The 20,942-nt window shown below is 42.2% G+C and overlaps 1 protein-coding gene across 2 annotated transcripts in view; it reads left to right on the plus strand.

Moving 5' to 3' along the window:
• Positions 1-20,942, plus strand: part of LOC116515853 (protein argonaute-3) — a 60,317-nt gene that overhangs the window by 17,742 nt on the left and 21,633 nt on the right. For both annotated transcript variants that reach the window (XR_004256280.1, XM_032228131.1), the window contains exons 3-8: positions 960-1,080; positions 9,371-9,579; positions 12,428-12,564; positions 14,334-14,468; positions 17,360-17,447; positions 17,964-18,111. Coding sequence is in view for 1 of the 2 variants with exons in the window: in XM_032228131.1 (XP_032084022.1) it covers positions 960-1,080; positions 9,371-9,579; positions 12,428-12,564; positions 14,334-14,468; positions 17,360-17,447; positions 17,964-18,111 (838 nt within the window). In the remaining variant the exon portion in view is untranslated. The remainder of the gene's footprint in view (positions 1-959; positions 1,081-9,370; positions 9,580-12,427; positions 12,565-14,333; positions 14,469-17,359; positions 17,448-17,963; positions 18,112-20,942) is intronic.

Consider the following 20,942-nt stretch of genomic DNA (forward strand, 5'->3'; position numbering starts at 1 on the left):
TTAATAGCCAAATATGATTGGAACTAATGGAACTAACTGGACTGGATATGTCCAATGTTTAATAGCCAAATATGACTGGAACTAACTAATATTACCTAATCCTAAAATATAGTGTTTGTTATAAATATGAAAAGGTGAACAGGTTCCCTGTTTCTCTTATATGACTACTTATGACGTGATGTACCACCAAAGACCTATTACTTTTGATCTCTCCACTCCCCCATCTGATTCAAAGTAGATTGAAGTGGGATCAAAACACTAGTTTTAACTAGAAGTCTGGCCTGTTTTGTTCTGATGTGTTAAATGCACTGCTCAATAAATTCAAAGCATTAAAATTGCCTTTCCTTCTGACAGGTTATTTAAAAAAGATTGTAAATATTTATTTTAAAAATGTGTTTAAAATACTTTAAAATAGTTTTTTTTAAAAAAAAAATCAATACTGTACCAAGAATTTAAAGCACAAAGCTGCAATTTTAATGTGGAAGGGAATGAATGAATGATCAAATCAGGGTGAAGATAGTTTCTTATCTGAAAAAAATATGAAGTTTGTGGTTTAGAGGAAGCCAGTCAGCTGAAGTGGCTGTAATAGGAAATAAAGGTTTATGTAAATAACCACTTTGCATAAAGGAATTGAAAGTTAGAAAACACAGAAATACGGTAAGGCTTGTCTGGCATTTAAACACATGCTACAAGTTATTTTTAATTATTATCTTTACTGTATTGTGTCTTTTCAAACTAAAAAGCTATATAAGGGTACTGAGAATATACCTGTAAGCCTCTTCCATCTCCCTTATGTGGGTATCAGATTGGTGTTGTTGTTGTTGTTGTTATTATTGATATAGAACTGCTTCACTCTGTTTAATAATTACATTTAATGTAATGAGCTTTTCTTTCTTCTCTCTGAACGCCATCCAATTTAAATGTGCAAATATACTTATTTCCCTCTTTCATTTTCCTAGGGAGGTAGTAGATTCAATGGTGCAACATTTTAAGGTGACAATATTTGGTGACCGTAGACCAGTTTATGATGGTAAAAGAAGCCTTTATACAGCCAATCCACTCCCTGTAGCAACAACTGGGGTAAGATAGTTACATGGTTTCCTTATTTTTGACAGATCTAAAGCTACAAGAAATTGCTTTAGTGTTATTTTCAATTGCTTGTTATATATTTCAGTTACTTCCGTATACATGGGGATTTTATTCATTTATTTAGCTTGACATTGGTGATATATGCCAATAATTTGACTGACAACCAGCAATTTCAGCCACCAATTTCAGCAAATTGATAACAGTTTACATCAAAGGCATAAAAAAGGGTAAGAAACAATTAAAAAATGAGGACAACAGACATTTATAGAGTATTAGTAATTCATTTTAAAATATAAAAACTATGTATTTAAAACATTTTGCAAAGAAGCATAAGAGAGAGAGAGAGAGGAAGGAAGGAAGGCCTTTACTAGGAATTAACAAGCTTCCTCTGGATAATGAGAGTTGCAGCAGAAAGATGAGAGTAGGGAAGAGGCAGACATAATGGGACAGTTGAACAACTACAATTAAGTGGATTGGTCATCAGCATCATTATCATTTATAAGGCATATAGCAAACAGGGTCAGGTCCAAGCCCAAAGACAACATAGTGAAATCAGTCAAGTCCAGTCCTTTATTTGCTTGCACTTAATGGACAGAATCTGCCAGACTAAAGCTATAACCTTCTAACCTACTATATATTCAGAGAGATTCTAAGAAGTGGCTACCCCAAACCTCTTCCTTACTTCCCCCATCCAGCTAGAGAGTACACAGTCTCTTATTTTGGGTTTTTCTCTGGAATGTGCTGCCTCCTCCCTAGGGATGCTTGGTGTGGTCAAGATCACACACACACACCCCTTCAGCTTCTCACAGGGCAGAGATTTGAAGTGAGGAGACCCAGATTCTAGTCCATCTTCGACCAGAGAAGTTCACCAGGTGACTTCAGACACTTACTTTTTGTCGGCCCAACCAGTCTCACAGACCTGTTGTTTTCCATTGGAAGATAGGGAGGGGTCACGGGTATTCTCAAAGCCTGATTGGTCCAAAGACTGAGAGAAAACTTCTTAAATACTCCTTCCTTCTATTCCTGCCCAGTTTCCTCTCAGTCTTTTGGTCCAAGCACTGTTTGAGTTGGTTTAGGTAGGAGATTTTCCTTTATTCGATCAGATTCTGATATTTGGCTCAATTGGCAATTCTAAATTAAATTAAATTGTAATTTATAGCTGCGGCCCAAGAGACAGTACTTTCTGCCTCGTGCGGTCGGGGAGAGCCCCGTGGGGCGATCGCCCTACCCTCCGCGGGCCTGGAGCCCTTCTTTCTATCCCTGGGCCAGCGGGGGTGACGTGCTCCGAAGCACAGTTTCAGGAGCGTATTTTTCAGGGGTAAACGACTGGAGCCTTATTTCTCAGATGCTTCTGGAAGCGCGTGCGAGGCACCTCCGGAGCCGCTGCTTTAAATTCGGGCAGCTGCCGTGTGACACGTCTTTTCTTCGTTGTTGGAAGCTGAGGCTGCTTGGGGGGTGCAAGCCAGCGAGGGCCCAGGGCCTCAGGAGCCCGTTCTAGCCCCAGAGCGATCAGGGATCCTCTTGGAGCCTTTTGAGACTGCGGCTGGCCCGTGCTCAACTTTCCGAGGCTCCTGCAGCCATTTTGGCCAGCGCCACGTGCGCGAGGCCGTGATCTGCCGCATGGCCGATTGGAGGCCCTCAGGCCGGGGACACCAGTCGGATTCGGCGCTGGCCCTGCTTCCGAAGGCCCAGACTCCAGCGGGGCCTATAGAGACCTGGTTATTTTCTGTACTCCAGGACACGTAAGTGGGGCGATGGAGGAAGGTTCCAAGATTCCCCAAGGCCAGGCGGAGGCCCCTATGGGGGAGGAACTGGGACAAGACACCAGGCCCAGGGGTCCCCCTGCCAAGCCCTTGTCAGCTCAGCGCCCCTCTAGGGCCACTACGAGGGAGGAGGCCAGGAGATACAAGGCCCTGGAAAAGACCTTCGCCAGGGCCGAGAAGCAGGCCAGGACAGTCGGGCCTAGCTTGGCCAGCAGGTCCAGGTTCCATATCAGGCTCACCTCTAATCATTCAACTTCGCCTAGGGGTTTCAGTCCGTCCTCTCCTTAGGCCTCCCCGGTCAGATCCCGTGGCTATTCCAGGCACAGAGGGTCCCCTTCCCCTTCGGTTTCCTCAGGATTGGCGAGGGGGTCCCTGCAGATCCCTTGGAAGTGACCTTTAAAGCTCTACATTCTACACATAGATTGGCTCCGCAGGGTCCAAGTTCCGCCTATCAGGACATCAAGGACTTGGACCGTCTCCCCGAGGGTATTAAAAGGCTTATTTCTGCAGCCATTTCTAGGGGCATTGCCCAGCAGGACAGAAGCTCCCACTCCTCTAGGTCCCAAGGCGGCCATAGCCGTCAGCAGTATAGGGCTTCCTCTCCATCCATAGTTAGCATGGGTTCCGTCCTGGGGGAAGAGAATCTCCAGGACATGGGGTTTTCAGAGGACAAGGACACAGCTCCTCCTGATTCCCCCTCTTCTTCGGGTCTCTTTCATCCGGCCATGTTCAGGACCTGTTGAACAAGGCAAGGAAGACCACCAAGATTGGGGCTGGGGACCCCACGGTTCCCCCGCCTAGGGACCCAGATATGGCCATGTTTTCGAACACGGCCACGAAAAAGGAGTAGATTCCGCCCCCCCTTCATGGAAGTTGTGACCAACCAGTGGGCCCGCCCTTCCAATTTTTCCAACCCTGGAAGTAATGAGCGCCGCTTCTACAATGTGGAGCAGGCTTTTACTCAGGCCCTCCAGCTGCCTACTATTGACACTTCAGTTGCTACCCTAGTCTCCTCGTCTCTGTGGTGTCCGGGGATGCAGCTGATAAACGAAACCTGAGGACAAGCGAGCAGAGCTTACTTTGCGGAAAAATTTTAATGCCTCTGCCTGCGCCATAAAATCTGTGGCGGCAGCCTCATACTTTAATCGCACTACGGTGATGTGGCTCCGCCAGCTCCAGGATCGCATCCCAATCCAGGATGAGTGTATTCACCAGGACCTTATGAAAATCATAGCCGCTTCGCAGTTCTCTCCTGATGCGATCATAGACACAGTCAAATTTGCTTCCAGCGCCTTGGCCACCTCGGTTACATCCCGCTGACTTTTATGGCTGTGTAACTGGCAGATGAATAATAAGGCCAAGTGGAATCTGGCAGCTGCCCCTTTCAAGGGTCCTCACCTTTTTGGGGAGGCTCTTTACCCAATTTTAGTCAAGAACAAAGATAAGAAAAATGTCCTCCCATCTAATGCCAAAAAGAATGAGTCCCGAGCTCACCCTTATCGCAGGTCGTGATATAGGGCCCCGATTTTGACCATCATCAGCTTTTCTCTTCTTTCAGATCTGACAGGCAATTCCCACAACCGGCCTACCAGGACCACAACAGGTTCCAGCACCAGTCCAGGTGGCCCTTTTGAGGCGGAGGCGGTCGCCCCTACCGCAGGGGGAGGTGACTCAAACCCGAGTCCCCCCATAGGGGGCCATCTGTCCCTCTATGCGAATCAATGGGACGCTTGGGTCAGAGCCACAGTTCGTCACAGTCTCAGGCTAGAGTTTCTCTCCAACCCTCCGAATCTCTTCAAGTCGTTCCCTCCATCATGGAGCCTGGAGCACCGCCGCCTGATGGATCAGGCTATAAAACACCTTCTCGACATTCAGGCGGTGGAGGCGGTTCCCCATTTGGAACACGGTCAGGGCCACTACTCCAACCTGTTTGTGGTTCCGAAGAGTTCGGGGGGCTGGAAGGCAATTCTGGACCTCAAGCGCCTGAACTGCTTCTTGGTTTACAGACGCTTCAAGATGTCCTCCCTCAAGTCCATTCTCCAGGGCATCTGGAGGGGGGACTTTTTGGCATCGGTAGACCTGACTGAGGCCTACCTCCACATTCCAATTCTCCCCGCTCATCGCAGGTTTCTGAGGTTCTCTCACGGGGACCATCATTACCAATACAGGGCTCTCCCCTTCAGATTGGCTTCGGCCCCTCGCACATTCACGAAGGTGCTGGCGGCCTTGGCAGCTCATTTTCGTTCCATCCAAGTCAGACTCCAAAGCTACCTAGATGACGTCTTAGTCCAGGCGGGGTCCCTCCCTCAGGCAGTCTCAGACCTTCGGCTCACCATTCGGAGTATTCAGTCCCTGGGGTTTTCGGTGCTGAAGGCAGCACGCCTGGCCCTACAACACTTCTGGAGGTCTGTGGAGGGCCATCACGTGCTTCTCCTGATGGACAATGTGGCCACCAAGGCCCACATAAATCGTCAGGGGGGACTCACTTTCAGGCTCTCTGGCTGGAGGCCCTGAGGCTCGGCGCCTGGGTGGAATGACATCTGTCGTCCTTGGTGTCGGAACACATCTCCGGCCTGTCCAACCACCAGGCGGACTGGCTGAGTCGGGTGACCGTGGACAATGGCGAGTGGCAGCTCCACCCGAACCTGTTTCGGGAGATCTGTCGGAGGTTTGGCACCCCTCTGGTGGACCTCTTCGCCACACCTGCGAATTCACACTTGCCAAGATTCTTCATCCGATTCCAGAGCCAGTACACGGAGGGCACAGACCCCTCCGGAGCAGGTGGCCTTCGGGCCTTCTCTATGCCTTCCCTCCTATTCCCCTCATCACTGGGACCCTCAGGAAGGTGGTAGCGGAAAGGGCCCTAGTAATTGTCGTAGCTCCTTATTGGCCCAAGAGACCCTGGTTCGCAGATCTAGTCCAGCTATCAATGGCCCCTCCATGGAGGATTCCGCGGGAGGAGATCGTCTTGCGCCAAGGGGTCTTGATCCACCTGGAGCCCCAGTGGCTCCATCTGACCCCCTGGCTCTTGAATGGCGAATCCTAAGGAAGGCTAACCTGTCCTCCAGGGTTATATGCCCGTTGGCAACCAGAATTTACAATTCCAAGTGGTTTGCCTTCGTCAAGTGATGTGCCCCACTAGGCATTGACCTGGCCAGGGCCACAATTCCTAACGTCCTGGACTTTCTGCAGAATGGCCTGGACGGGGGTCTGTCACACAACACCCTACATCGGCAGGTGGCGGCTCTGTCTTCGGTCTTGGGGTGTGTGGGGACTTCTTTCCTCTCTCAAGTCCTCTGGTCAAGCGTTTCCTTAAGGGGGTGGCCAATCTCAGGCCTCCTCCTATCCACAGGTTCCCTACCTGGGATTTGCCCCTGGTTCTTAGGGCTTTGATAGGACCCCCGTTCGAGCCGCTCCAATCTGTTCATTCAAGATTCCTGTCCCTTAAGGTCGCATTTCTGGTGGCGATTACCTCGACTTGCGTATCTCAGAGCTGGACACCCTATCATCCAAGGATGACCTTTGCCATTTTCACCAGGATAGGGTGGTTCTGCGCCTTGACCCTACCTTTCTCCCTAAGGTGAACACTCCATAGGGCGCAGGAAATCATTCTGCCCGATTTTTGTCCGGGCCCCTCTAGTAATAGGGAGAGACTCTGGCACCATTTGAATGTTTGTCGCGCTTTGCGCATTTATCTCAGCCGGATGGTGGGGGTCCACAGGTTGGAGGCTTTATTTGTCTCTTTCCAGCTTGGGACGTTGGGAGCCAGGGTGTCTTTGGCTACTATTGGCCGTTGGCTGCGGCCAGCCTTCATTGGGGGTTATGAGGCGGCGGGTTGTCCCGTTCCGTCGGTTATAACAGCCCATTCCACTAGGAGTGCTGTGACCACGGCGACGTGGGATACTGGGGCTCCATTTGAGGACATTTGTCGGGCCGCTACTTGGGCTTCCCCGACTCCTTTCATCCGGCACTATCGCCTGGATACTTTTGCCTCGGCGGATGCTTCCTTTGGTCAGAGTGTGGCTGCAGGAGGTGGCAGTTGATACTCCCCTTGGGCCATAGTTGTTTTTTTCCCTCCCTGGGACTAAGCCTGGGTATGTCCCACACGTGACCCCTCCCTCTCTTCCACTGGAAAAAGAACATTGGTGTTACCTGAACGTGTTTTTTCAGGGGAAGAGAGGGAGGGGTCACAACCCGCCCTGGTTGGTTGTTGGGGCCAAGTTGAGGACCGGGGGGGGGGTTCCCGGGGGTTCGTTGTTGTATTTATTTCAGAACCATTGTTCGCCATCGAGGAAACTGGGCAGGAATGGAAGGAAGGAGTATTTAAGAAATTTTCTCTCAGTCTTTGGACCAATCAGGCTTTGAGAATACCCACATGTGACCCCTCCCTCTCTTCCCCTGAAAAGACACATTCAGGTAAGACCAACGTTCTTTCTGGGAAAAATAAGGGAGTACTACACAACCCAGTTGAACTCCTGTTACAAACGGTGAGATCCATTTCAGCCATTCCCTCATCAGTTACCCCTTGGTGAAGTCACAAAACATTAAACCACGGCTTGTTTGAAAAGGCAGGTTTTCAGTGCCTTTTCTGAATGCCACAAGGAAGGGTCACCCAGGCCTCTTGGAGAATGACATTCCAGAAGTATCCACAGACTTAAACTTTAATACATAAAATTTGGATAGGCTTTAATGAGTCTTCAATCCACTTCCTGGCAAAAGTGTACTTTTTGACCTGTCAAGCAGGGACTGCGCACATGTTTCTGTAAGAGATGCTGAGTTCTTAAGGTTTGGCAGGGGATGTAGTTCTTAATTTCAGGGTGGGTCCTGACATATTGGTATGAACATAGACGGTTAATCCATGTCTTAAATAGAATCAGAATTGAAGTGAAACAGTTGTTAAACAAAACACCAGATCACTGTGCCATTTAGTGACAGCAGTTCTGGCAGTCCTGATTGTGATTGTTAGGCAAAGACCTCATGCTTCTCCTGCCCTGCATGAATTGCCTTTGCTTCAAATCCCCCTCCACCTACCTCCCACCATCTCTGCCCTTTTGACTGCCCTTCAGTCCACTGCCTTTCCCCACTGCACCCAGCTGACATTTGCCAACATCTTTTTATTCCTGTTACTGGTCAGGGATCCAGGAACTGGACAAGGGCATGGCCCCAGGATGCGTATGGCAGGATGGGAAAGTTTTGCCCAGAGCCTAGATCCCAGGCCAGCAGTGAGGGTAGGCAGTAGGGATAGGCATTTCAGTACAGAATAGTCAAAAGGGCAGCGATGGAAGGGATAGGCGGGTGGGGGAGTTAAGCACAGGCTGTTTGCAGAAGACAGGATAATGTAAAGAAGCACTGAAGAGTCATTGCCTAAAGCCCCAACATCCAAATGTGCATTTTTGCTCCAAATTAATTATTTTAATCAGCAAATAGGAACAATATGGATGGTCTCTCTAACTCTACACTATCTCTTGGACCATCCTTCTGCATGCTGATCTCCCTTTAAAAGCACAGAATATGAAGTTATGAAATGCTGATGCATATTTTATGTAGTATTTTGTGTGACTGCAAAATACTGGAAGGGATACTTTTATCTGCCAAGCCTGATCCTGACAGTGTTTTTCAGATGTTCTAACTTCAAAATGTTTTATATTCTTTATGTAGTCCTAAATAATCTTTTAAAACAGCTTTCTCAGGCTACAGTGCAAAATTTGAAGAAAACCACCATGGGGCATAGTTTATTTATTTAGTAGAGTGTTGAAGCTGCCCAGCTCAGTGTGATTCTAGGTAGTGTATAATAACAAAGAGAATTAACTCCTCTCCCCAATTGCTCCAGAGAATAGGAGCAGTTGTTGAAAAGGCTTTAAATTTCTATTTAGCACCTGTAGCAATAGGCTCCCACTGAGAACAGTTCTAAATCTGTATTATGAATTGATATTTATTTATTTATTTAGCAAATTTGTATAGCTGCGCTTCTCACAAATGTGAATCTGCATGATGTGCAATAAAATAGACAATTAAATAAATGACAAGTTAATTAAACATTAATAAACATAAATTATCTCAATTCTACCTTACCTAAACCTATACAATCTTTTCAACATTTGCCATAGTAAATAAAGCTACTTTTTTTGTAAGGATAAATTATGGATTTCAAGTTCAATGATGTGTAAATACAGATATATTTGATTTTTTTTTTCATATATGTCGAGTTTGCAGTTTAAAGGGGAGACTGCTTGGTTATAAGAGGATTCCAGATTCCTAAGTTCAATATGGTGTTTTAAATATTTCTTTTCCATATTTGAATTTAACTTGCTGCCATTTCCTTGTCTTCAGTATAGTGGAATTTCTTCCTTGAATAGCCATAGATTTAACAGCTAGGGAATTAAAGCTGCTTTAAGTCATGTAATTGAAATGGATTAGCAAAGAAATGAAATTAAAATTTGTATGCAAACCTCTTTAATTTTCACACTGAGCTTGAAAACTTTTTTTACTTCCTCTTCCATGCCTTTTTCTCCCAATAGGTTGATTTGGATGTAACATTGCCAGGAGAAGGTGGCAAAGATCGTCCCTTCAAGGTGTCCATAAAATTTGTTTCCCGGGTAAGCTGGCACCTATTGCATGAAGTTCTGACTGGACGAACCTTACCTGAGCCTCTGGAATTGGACAAGCCAATCAGCACTAACCCTGTTCATGCTGTTGATGTGGTGCTACGACATTTACCCTCCATGAAGTAAGTTTCCTAATGGGCTCTGTGCCATTTATTTCCAGAGATAATTTTTTCCTGGAGTTTTGCTTTTAGACTTGCATGCAAAGGTTTGGGAGATAAAAGAGAGCGGGCATTTTGCATTAGTGAGATAACTGAAACTTTCTCAGTTCTGTTTGTTGAGCAGATTAGTTCCGGTAGAAATGAATAGGAAAATTCTTGAATCATTGGAAAGGTTTTCCACAAGGATGTCATTAAGTGAAGATCAAAGGCAATGGGAGACTTGTGAATTTGACAAGTGACAGACAATAAAACCAAGTGACAGACACTAAAGCAGGAGAAATGCCAGCTGTGTTGCTTGTCTTGTATTTTAGGACTGTTTCTTGGCATTACAAAACATGTGTTTTTGAAGCAATTGTATATGAAAATATACTTTCAGGAAGTAACACTTATATATTTTTTGGAGTATAAGACACACCGGAATATAAGACGCACTAAAGTTTTGAAGAGGCAAATTAAAAAAAAGTTTTTGCACTCTGCAAACCTCCAAAAACAGCTCGTTTTTCACGAAAACAGACCCGTCCCCCCCCCCCCCAAAGGCATGAATAGCCTTTAGGGAGCGTGCAGAGTGCTCCTGGAGGTACCGGGGGGGGGGGATGAGCAAAAAACTGCCCATTTTTTGCAAAAACGGGCCTGTTTTTCGTAAAAAAAGGGGAGGCATGGATAGCCTTTAGGAAGCTTATAGGGTGCTCCTGGGGGGTGTAAAATTGAGCAAAATGGCCGTTTTTTGCTCATTTCTGCCCTCTCCAGCCCCCAGGATCTCTCTAAAAGCTTCCTAAAGGCTATGCACAGCCATTTTGATGAAGGGGGCGGGGTTTCAGGAGGCAAAAATGCTGTATTCGGTGTCTAAGACGCACCCAGATTTTCAGCCTCTTTTTTAAGGGAAGAAGGTGCGTCTTATACTCTGAAAAATATGGTAACCTGTTTAACCTCAGCCTAGTGCCTTCAAGGTTAAATGTCCTACAAACCTGGTTTTCAGGACCCCAACAGTCTCTTACCCCAAAAAGGAGACAGACCCTTGTAGGTGGGAATTGGAAGGAAAGTAAAACTCCAGATTTAGTGGTACTAGGGAAGGTGAGGTGTAAAATGTTCTTGTTTTTTTAAAAAATATTCTGTGATGAATTCATTAGATAATTCAAGCAAACTATTTTCTCTTAGAATGTTCTCTTTCTCCGTTTTGAAAAAAAAAGATAATAAATAGTGGGTGATAAATTGTTTGTGTAGACTGAAGGTGCTAAATCTAGCTATTTTTCATTCCTGATTTTTTCTGATTCATTCTATTTGTATTAGATTAGATTTCAGCTGTTATAATTTCCAGTACAACCATAGAGCATCAAGCTGAGGACAGCTCTATTAGAAGATCTTGTCTAAAAGTTTGTTTTCTATTTGCAAACTCAAAGTGAGATCCTACAATTAGCAACCCCTTTTAAGTTAAGTGAGGATTTTGAAATGCTGTCTTTTGCTTTGCAGGTACAGGTAGTTCTTGACTTAAGATTACAATTGGAACTGGAACTTCTGTCATAAGTCAATGCAGTCATAAAGCAAGTCAATATGACTAGTCCCAATTTTATGACCACTTTCACCATAGTTATTAAACAAATTACACAGTCTTTAAGTTAATCTAGTTTCTCCCATTGACATTACTTGACGGAAGCTAGTGTCAGGTGCAAAGAATCAGGACTGTTCATAAGGTTGCAACATAGATGATTGATTGACACCAATGCGCAAGAACCTAGTCAACTAACGGACAGCACTTAATTGGTATTTGATAAGGGTCAATGGAATTCAGGAGAGACTCTTGTGGCAATTCTAGCACTCTACACTATGATGTGTTTCTCTTGTGGCAATTCTAGCACTCTACACTGATGATGTGTTTAACTGCCCCACCCTCCCCACCCCAAGATCTGTCTGCTCTTCTATAGCCAGCTAGAAAGGTCACAAGTGGCACTCATGTGTTCCTGGGATTCTGTAACTATTGTAAATGCAAGCCAGTTGCAAAGCACCGTGTTCATAATCGCATGACTGCGGGAATGGTCGTAGGTGCAAGCAGGTGCAAGAATTGGTCCCTAAGGGATATTTTTCAGCACCTTTGTAACTTTGAATGGTTGGTAAATGAATGGTCATAAGTGAAGAACTGCAGGTAGCCCTCAACTTGAAAAAAAGAAGGTTTCCCCTGTCCAGCTGTGTCTGATTCTAGGAGGCGGTGCTCATCTCCATTTGCTAGCTGAGAGAGCCAATGTTGTCCAAAAATGCATCTGTGGTTATGTGGCTGGCCTGACTATATGCTGAGGCGCACAGAATGTGGTTACCTTCCCACCAAAGTGGTATCTATTCATCTACTTGCATTTGCATACTTTCAAACTACTAGTTTGGCAGGAGGTGGGGTAGAAACGGGAGCTCACCCTTTCACATGGTACTTGGCTCTCAAACTGCCAACTTTTGGTTTGACAAGCCCAGCATCTTAACTGCTAGGTCAGCATGCCCCTAACTAACCATTTGTTTAATCATGTTTGGAACTTAACAGTGGTCTTGGAAAAAATGACTTCTGATTCATCCTAGAAGTTACCATTGTTGCACCATCCCTGCGATCAAGTAGCAAAAATTGTAGTGAAAACAAGCATGACTCACTTAACAATTGCAATGCTTGGTGATGAACATTCTGATCCCAATTGTGGTCATAACTCGAGAATTACCTGTATTGTTTTTCTTTTTTTAATTATTGTTTTATTATTATTATAAGCCACAATGCATTAATCCAGATTATGGTGACATGTGAAATAGATCAATAAACACTTAGTTCCTTCTCTACATACAGGTATACACCTGTAGGCCGTTCCTTTTTTTCTGCTCCTGAAGGCTATGATCATCCGTTGGGAGGTGGCAGGGAAGTCTGGTTTGGATTTCATCAGTCTGTTCGGCCGGCAATGTGGAAAATGATGCTGAATATAGATGGTAACCCCCAGTTCTGTTTTGATAAATGGCAGGGAGGATTTGTAAAAGATATTGATGTTGTGCATGGATATGAAAATGCATTTTTTTTAAAAAAAACTTTTTAATTGAACATAAATTAAAACCAACACACAGGGTAATCAATCTTTAAAATGCTCTCTCCAAAGAAAAATGGTTAACATTACTCCAAAATTTAAAATTCCTATGGAAATAGTTTTTATTGATTGGTTGTGTTTATGTCTAACCTTACCAGCAAAAATTCAAGGCGTAGTATGTGGCACCCCTTTCGCCAGTATTGGTCTTAGGCTTGTGTTGATCTTTACCATTGCTTAATGGCCTCTGTTTTGTTTTGTGGATTTTGTTAGCAAGACTATTTTAGCCTGGGTTCCTTCTTTAGCCTGCTATTGATTTAATATTTTTAATTTTGCAGCCAACCAGAGTCCACTGGAGGTTGGTAGTTAATAAATTTAAATCAATAATTTTCATAACTTCTTGTGATGGAAGAAAGGCTCAGATATAGCAACTAGTCAAACATTTGCCAGGTTGCTCCATGATTAAGTAGGAGTTGAGTATATGATTTTGTATTTCCAAATATTAAGCACAAGCTTTTGCTGAGATTCCAGATTAAATTAATTCTATTTATTTAGAAATTTTATGAAAACAGAATCCATTTAAATCAATTGAAGAATATTTTAAAGCATAAAACTGTTTCAGCCAGCCTGAAATAGAGATACAGGTAGTCCTCGACTTATGACTGGTTTCTTTGCGACAAGTTATGATTGACTCTCAAAAATGATCCAGTTTCAAAGTTACGATGCAGCAACATGATTGCAATTTGGGCACTTGGTAGTTGACTTGCCATTGCAATTATTTGCAGCGTCCCAGTTATGTGAATGCAATTTTTGATGTGTTTTTGCTGGTTTCTGGCCTTTACTTTCGGTTTCTGGCAAAAACTTTCCATTGAATAAAATGGATTCATAAAATGTCTGCTGTGTTCTTTTAATGATCACCACAAAAATTGTCAAAATTGGATCAGGTCATGTGCTTTGCTTAAGAAACACAGGGACTTATGACCATGATTCCGGACTCAATTGCAGTCCTAAGTCGAGGACTATTTCCAGCTCCTGGAGCTGGAGCTGGAGCTGGAAAGAATGCAGTGTGTACACTCAAATATTTTGTCTGTACTGTTAATAAGAGAATGAGGAATCTGCTTAGTACTGGAAAAGTCAATATTTATTCATGACATAATTGAAGTGCGGGGTTTGCCACTTCAGATATAAGACAAGTTTTCTACTTGGTGATTATGTCAGTGAAGGGAACTGTTTAACTGGCATATGAATCTTGTTTATAATCATTCTCTCGCAGCCAAACATATTCAAAATTCCCAGTGCCACAGATTTGCCCTATCTGATGTCATGTTTTCAACTGCATTTTGTCTCGATACCAGCATCTGAATCAGAATAAATCAGAGGAAAAACAAAGAACTCCTGGGCATTGGAGGAGGACAGCAGTGTTAGTCTGTCAGGAGGAGTCTGATAGCACCTTTTCTGACTAACAGATTTGATTAAAAGGCAGGAGCTTTTATGAACTGCAACTCATGAAATCTTAAGCTTTTAAATAAAACATGTCAATCAGAAAAGGTATTTGTTACCATAATGCTTCTAAAGAATCCCTGGGATGAAATGTAGACTCTCCAGTTGATGGGATCCTTTATCTTAGGTAGTGATTGTGTGACAGCGTTGAAGACAAATTTTCTTTTTTCCCCTCCCTAGTTTCTGCCACTGCCTTCTACAAAGCACAACCTGTAATTCAGTTCATGTGTGAAGTTCTTGATATACACAACATTGATGAACAGCCACGACCTCTTACTGATTCTCACCGTGTAAAATTCACCAAAGAAATAAAGGGTGAGTTTTTAAAAAATGTAACATTTAATCCACACAGTGCTAATCTTATTGCTTTAGGAGGTGCTTGCTTAGATCTCAGACATCTACATTCATCAAAAACATACAATGCTACATTATCTTTGGTGCCACATAGTGATTCATTAGCGTGGCATCTATTTGATGGGCAATGGATTCTTGGAAATGTAATAAACAATGAAGGGATTTTTTTCAGCTATCTGTTCTGTAGAGATTTCAGTTTGTGTTTCCAAAAAGGCTCCATTGCCAGAATTGTGTGCTGCGTCTTTATCTCTTGCCTTCTAGCCATGCTGTGCATCATCTCTGATTGACTTTTACTACTGTATTCTTTCAGCTGCCGTAGTGCAGCTTCCTGACAAAACTAGGTTGGTTATGTGCCAGCCAATCAGTCACCTTACAAATGCACCAAGTGTAAGACATAGGGAGCATTGAATTAATATGTTTAAATAGTATTGTTTTAGATATTTATACTTGTAAACTGACAGCAAATAACACTCCTTACTAACCCTGAAGATGTTACCTAGTTAGGGTAGTGAAATGTTTGCAAGAAAACAAGCAAGCTCAGAGAGCACCAAGGACCCTCCCCCATTTGTATTTCGACTTGTTTCATTTATTACTGACTTCAGTCAGTATCAAAATATTGATTCTTGTGTAGTCGCCGACTTACAACTGATTGCTTAACACTTCCGAAACTCCAGTGTTAACCCCTCTGGGGTTACGTGACTGTATTTTGGGCATTTGGCAACTGGCCCATGTTTATGGCCGTTTATAGCATCCCATGATCCTATGACCACAATTTAGGATGTTTTTGCCAGAAACTAGCATTTGCTTCTGGTTTTTGGCAAACCCCAGCCTATAGTGAACAATGGGTTTCTTTAATAACTGCCAGGCTCGCTTAACAACTATCACAAAAAAAGTTTTAAAATCAAATCAGTCATGTGATAAGCGGATTTACGACCATTATGACTTACAACTGTAAATGTCAGGTTTAGTTACGGTCATAACTTGAGGATTACCTGTCATGGTTAAAATATTGGTCTATAGACTGGGATCTAGATTCAGATCCAATATCAGCCATGGAAGCACATTGGATGGCTTTGGCCAAGTTATTCCCCTCAAGCCAACCAACTTTATTGGACATTGTTGTTTGAAAAATGGAAGTCGGGGGGAATATCATGTATGCAATCTTGAGCTCCTGGAGAAAAGGCAAGAAGTACCAATAAATAAATAAATAAATAAAAATATTGCCATATTTGAATTGGAAGAAAGACACCCCTTGTGAAGATACATTTTGTGTGTACCTGAAGCTACTTTGCCTATTTTAAATCAAAGGATGCATATGCATATTTTAAATTAGCAGTAGTGCAAAGTAGCTTCCCCCCTCCCCCCCCAAAAAAAGAAGGTAAAGGGAGACATGTTTTTTTGATATGTGTCACTGCTTCAGACAAAGCAGATTTGCTGATTAGCCTCCATTTCAGTTCTAATGATCGGTACTACGCAATGGCATTCAGAGTAGCAGCTGTGGTTCCTTTATGGCAAGCATCAGCAGTGTTTTTTTTCCTGGGCAGTGTGCCATGGTGTGATCTTGCACGAAGAGGGATTAAAAAAAAAGTAAAAGGCCCTCAAATGTTGCAAATCCAGAATAATCTTATGTTTTTGATAGTGTACCACCGTTCCAAGGTCTTGTATATTCTTACTTGAAATCTTGCAAAAGTGTAGCCTTTTTAAAGATATGTGTCCGTTTGGCTGGTGTGAATGTTGTCTGGGCCAATTCTACTCGATGGGAAGAGGAAGCACAAATACGGATTCTTTGATTTGGATCACATTTGCTGTTTCATTTCCTTTTAGCATTCACAGGCTATGGCTTCCTTCCACCCTGGAAATGGACAGATTTTGAGAAGGAAATCCTTGTTCTCCGCAATGTTCACTCATCAAAAATTATATGAATGTTCACAAAATGGAGGAAAAGACACCTCTCAATGAAACATGGTTATCTCCCAAAAGTTGTAGTCCTTGCATATAGGAGATAACAGGATGCCTATGTTTGCCTTGATTTTTTTTGGGGGGAGGGGGATATGTAGAGCTTTATTTTCCCAGATATGGCGAGCAGGAAGGAAGCATCAACAGGGAAAAATGCCTTCAGGTGCTGTCTGTGTCCTTTGTGTGGGGGGGAGAAAGAAAATGCCATTTGCTGACATCCAAATCAATTTGTCTTCACAGGCCACTGGGTTTTCCTACATATCAGAGCCTTTAGTTGGGCCACCTTTTGGAAAAATTCAAGCTAACACATCAACATTCATGAAATTGGTTTTTGGATTTGGCATGCTTAGAAAAGATACATTTAAGTTGCTATTGATCAAGCTAACACCCCCCCCCCCATGTTTTTTTTTAAACCCAAGGGCCCTCCAAAATTGGGTCATTGAAATTTAGAAACCACCAAATAGTGGCACAGTTTTCATTTATAATATAAGAGGAATAACACTAGTGTGTTAAATCCTTTGGCTCAACATGTCAGTCATCGCAGCAATAACATAGCAATCCCATAAAGTTAAGAGAGAAGAGGAAAAACCATCATTCTATTTCATTTGGGTGACATCAGCGCTTGAGTCTGAAAAAAATATACAAAAGGGAAATTTTTGAAAAAGCAAAGCACCACTGTAAAATATCACCTAGTCCTGTTTTGTGTGAAGGTTTAGGGGCCACAAATCTGTGGGATTATATTAGGAATGTTTAACCATTCTTATTATTTTCTTCCAACGGTATACATAGAAATTATAGCAAATCTTAGAGAAGGTATGAATAAGTTCTGTTGCGAAACATCTTGTGTCTTTACAAGCATTCTCTGATGTCAGTATTTTCTTTCTCTTTTAATCCAGGTCTGAAGGTTGAAGTGACTCATTGTGGAACGATGAGGCGGAAATATCGTGTCTGTAATGTTACACGGAGACCTGCTAGTCATCAGACGTAAGTACATGGCTAAACTACACAGTTAACGTATGTGTACAGGTCATTCTTGATTTACAGGTCATTCTTGATTTACAACCCCAGCTGGGACCAGAAATTTGGTTGCTAAACAATGCAGTTGTTAAGCAAATGCTCGTGACTAGGCCCAGTTTTGCAACCATTTTTACTGTGGTCATTAAGTGAATCCCAGTGGTCATTAAGCAAATCACATTGTTCATTGATTTTGCTTTTCAGAAGCTGGCTGGGAAGGTCACATCGTGATCATGTGATTGCAAGATGCTGCAGCTGTTGTAAATGTTAGCCAATTGTGATCATGTGACTCCAGTGGAGGGGATGCTACAGTCTTAACTTTGAGAATGGGTCGTTGTAAATCACTTTTTCCAAGACTGTTGTAACTTCAAACCATCATTAAATGTACAGTTGAAATTCAAGGACTACCTGTATATAATATGGGAGGAAGAAGATAATAGATTCACAGATGTGCAAATTAACTGTTCTTTCAATTCTGCTTTTCAGATTTCCATTGCAGCTAGAAAATGGTCAGACTGTGGAGAGAACAGTAGCACAGTATTTTAGAGAAAAGTACAACCTACAGCTGAAATACCCTCACCTTCCTTGTCTACAAGTGGGACAGGAGCAGAAACACACCTATCTGCCTCTTGAAGTAATGTATTTATTATCATAATCTCTGAAACATTTGAAGACCCAGAATCTTTCATTTGCAGATTTGAAAAATTTAATTTTTTTTCAACAATGCATTCATTTTGTATATGTAAGCTTTCCTGTGAACTAAAGATAACCACGAATCTAGAGCTGTCTTTGCTCCTGAAACTTTATGAGGAGTCACTATTCTTTGGGCCCAGTGTCAAGCTGAAAAACACTGGCTGTAGAGGCTTTCAGGATTTTGTTTTTGTTTTTTTATAAAATATATTTTATTCATTTTCACATTCCATTTTACAATCACTTATATACAGGGTATTTGCTATAAGAAAAAAAAAAGGATAAAAAAAATAAAACAAAATAAAAAAGAAAACACAACTCATCATTCACAACCCCACCTGACACTTCCATCCTCCATACACCCCATCTACCCCCTCCAACTTTCCTTTCCTCCCTCTAACACTCCCCTCCTACTTCCCTTTCCCCTCAAACCTTCCTTCTCCCCTTACTCCCAACACGCCCTCCTTACATTCCCCTTACTCCTTCCCTACTCCTCCCTCTTCTTTCCCTCTACCTCCCTCCTTGGTGTATGCCTTTATTCAAGTGTTGTTTAATCTGATAAAAAGTAAAATAAACCAAGGAAAAAAAATATAAGGAAAGAAAAGAGAAAAAAAAAAAGGAAAAAGAAAAAAAAAAACCAACCGTATATAAGTGCATTCTTGTTCTTATTGAGACTATGTTAACACCCACCCACCCACCCCCCATAAATCCCCATCCCTAATCCTTCCGACTTCCCAGGGCCCACACCTGGCACTGCCTTCTATCTAAAGTATCTTGTGTTCGTATGGATTAAAAATAAAAGTAATATATTAAAGGAAAGAAAAACAAGAAAAAAGAAAGAAAAGAAAAAAGAAAAAAGAAAAAAGAAAAAGGAAAAAAAAGAAAAAGAACTCTTTGTGTTAAGCTCAGCCCCCCATCTTTATCTATGCTTAAATAGTGTAAGTCATTCTATCTATATTTTATTCTCGTCTCTTGCTTCTTTGTTATTTACCCCAACCTCCTGTAGACTCTCCCGTTCCTCTTCCTTAACCTTGTATTCAGATAAACATTTATACAAATTTGTATAGGCATCAATATACAGTCTAGCTCAAAAGTAATCCCTACCAGTAAAATTTAAGCAGCGTGGATCATTCCACATATTCAAATATTACTTTACAGAAGAATAATCAAACTTTCCCTTCTAATAGGATTTAAACAGCGTAAATAATCTTTCTTAACCTTATTTTCAAACAGTAATTTAAAATAATCTAACCAAACCTTCCCTTCTTAGTAAAATTTAAGCAGCGGGGATCAAGTATTACTTTACACAAAAATCAGTTTACATTCTATCTTAAGATGATCCCGACCGGCTTTCCCTTCTAATAGGATTTAAACAACGTAAATCATTCCGCATGCATTTTACCCTCATCCCTTGCTTGTCTGATATTTACCACTATCAAATTTATGCAGACATTAGTTTAAGATCTAGCTCAAAATAATTTCACCAAACTTTCCCTTCTAATAAGAATTAAATAGCATGGATCATTCCACATATTCAAATAATACTTTCAACAAGAATCAGTTAACCTTCTGTTTTAAAAAATAATCTCGTCCAGCTTTCCCTTCTAACAGAATTTAAACAACATAAATCATTTTGCATCCTTTTACATATATACATTCAATATCACCCCACCAATATACGTAAATCATTCCGCATGCATTTTACCCTCATCCCTTGCTTCTCTGATATTTACCACTATCAAATTTATGCAAACATTAATTTAAAATCTAACTCAAAATAATTTCACCAAGCTTTCCCTTCTAATAAAAATTAAATAGCATGGATCATTCCACATATTCAAATAATACTTTCAACAAGAATCAGTTTACCTTCTGTTTTAAAGTAATCCCTTCTAACAGAATTTAAACAACATAAATCATTCCGCATTCATTTTACATATATACAATCAGTATCACCCCACCAATAAGTTCCGCTTTTTCTACCGGAGAGAGGTCGCAAACCCCTATTCAGTCCACAACTTTGGCAAATATTTTAAAATGTCTAAATCCTCGATCTCCGCTTTTCTGCTTCTCCAAGGGAGGAAAGGCTACCCCCTCCATCTTGCAGCCATGTGGTCTGTTGCTTGCCTTCTCCTTCAGCTTGTCTCTCCTCTTTTCCAAGTGAATCAGGAAGTCCCGCCTTCAAAGTCTTGTAATAGAAATCTCGAGCCTCCGAAACAGAGTTAAGACGAAGTCTTTGATTCTCAAATGTGACCGTAATGCCGGCTGGGGCCTCCCATCTATATTGAATCTGTTGATTTCTAAGCTCTTTTGTTAAAAATGCATAGTCTCTTCTTGCTCTCAACATCTGGAAAGGTATTTCTTTGAAGACAATCAAGTCCTGGTCATCAACTCGCAGAGTGTTATTATGAAACTTTTGCATAATCGCGTTTCTGGATTCTTTTGTGGAAAAATATATAATTATGTCCCTCGGGAGCTGTCGCTGTTCCGCTACCAACGAGTTCTGGCGATAGATTTTCCGAATCTGCCAATCAAAGTTAAGTCCCGGGCTTCCCACCGCATGGCTGAAGGCTTCAACAAAGGTCTGTTTCAGATTCTCTCGCTCCTTTTCGCGGAATCCTCTGACTCTTATTGCGAATGCCTTCTTATTAAAATTTATCATCACGAGCTGTTCTTGAGTGTCTCTAATTTTTTGTTGTAATATTTGAATATTAGTAGTCAAATTAAAATTAGCCTCCTCCAAGCTTTCCAATTTATTCTCTATTTCAGCAGAAT

Source organism: Thamnophis elegans, chromosome 12, assembly GCF_009769535.1.
Source record: "Thamnophis elegans isolate rThaEle1 chromosome 12, rThaEle1.pri, whole genome shotgun sequence".
NCBI lineage: Eukaryota > Metazoa > Chordata > Lepidosauria > Squamata > Colubridae > Thamnophis > Thamnophis elegans.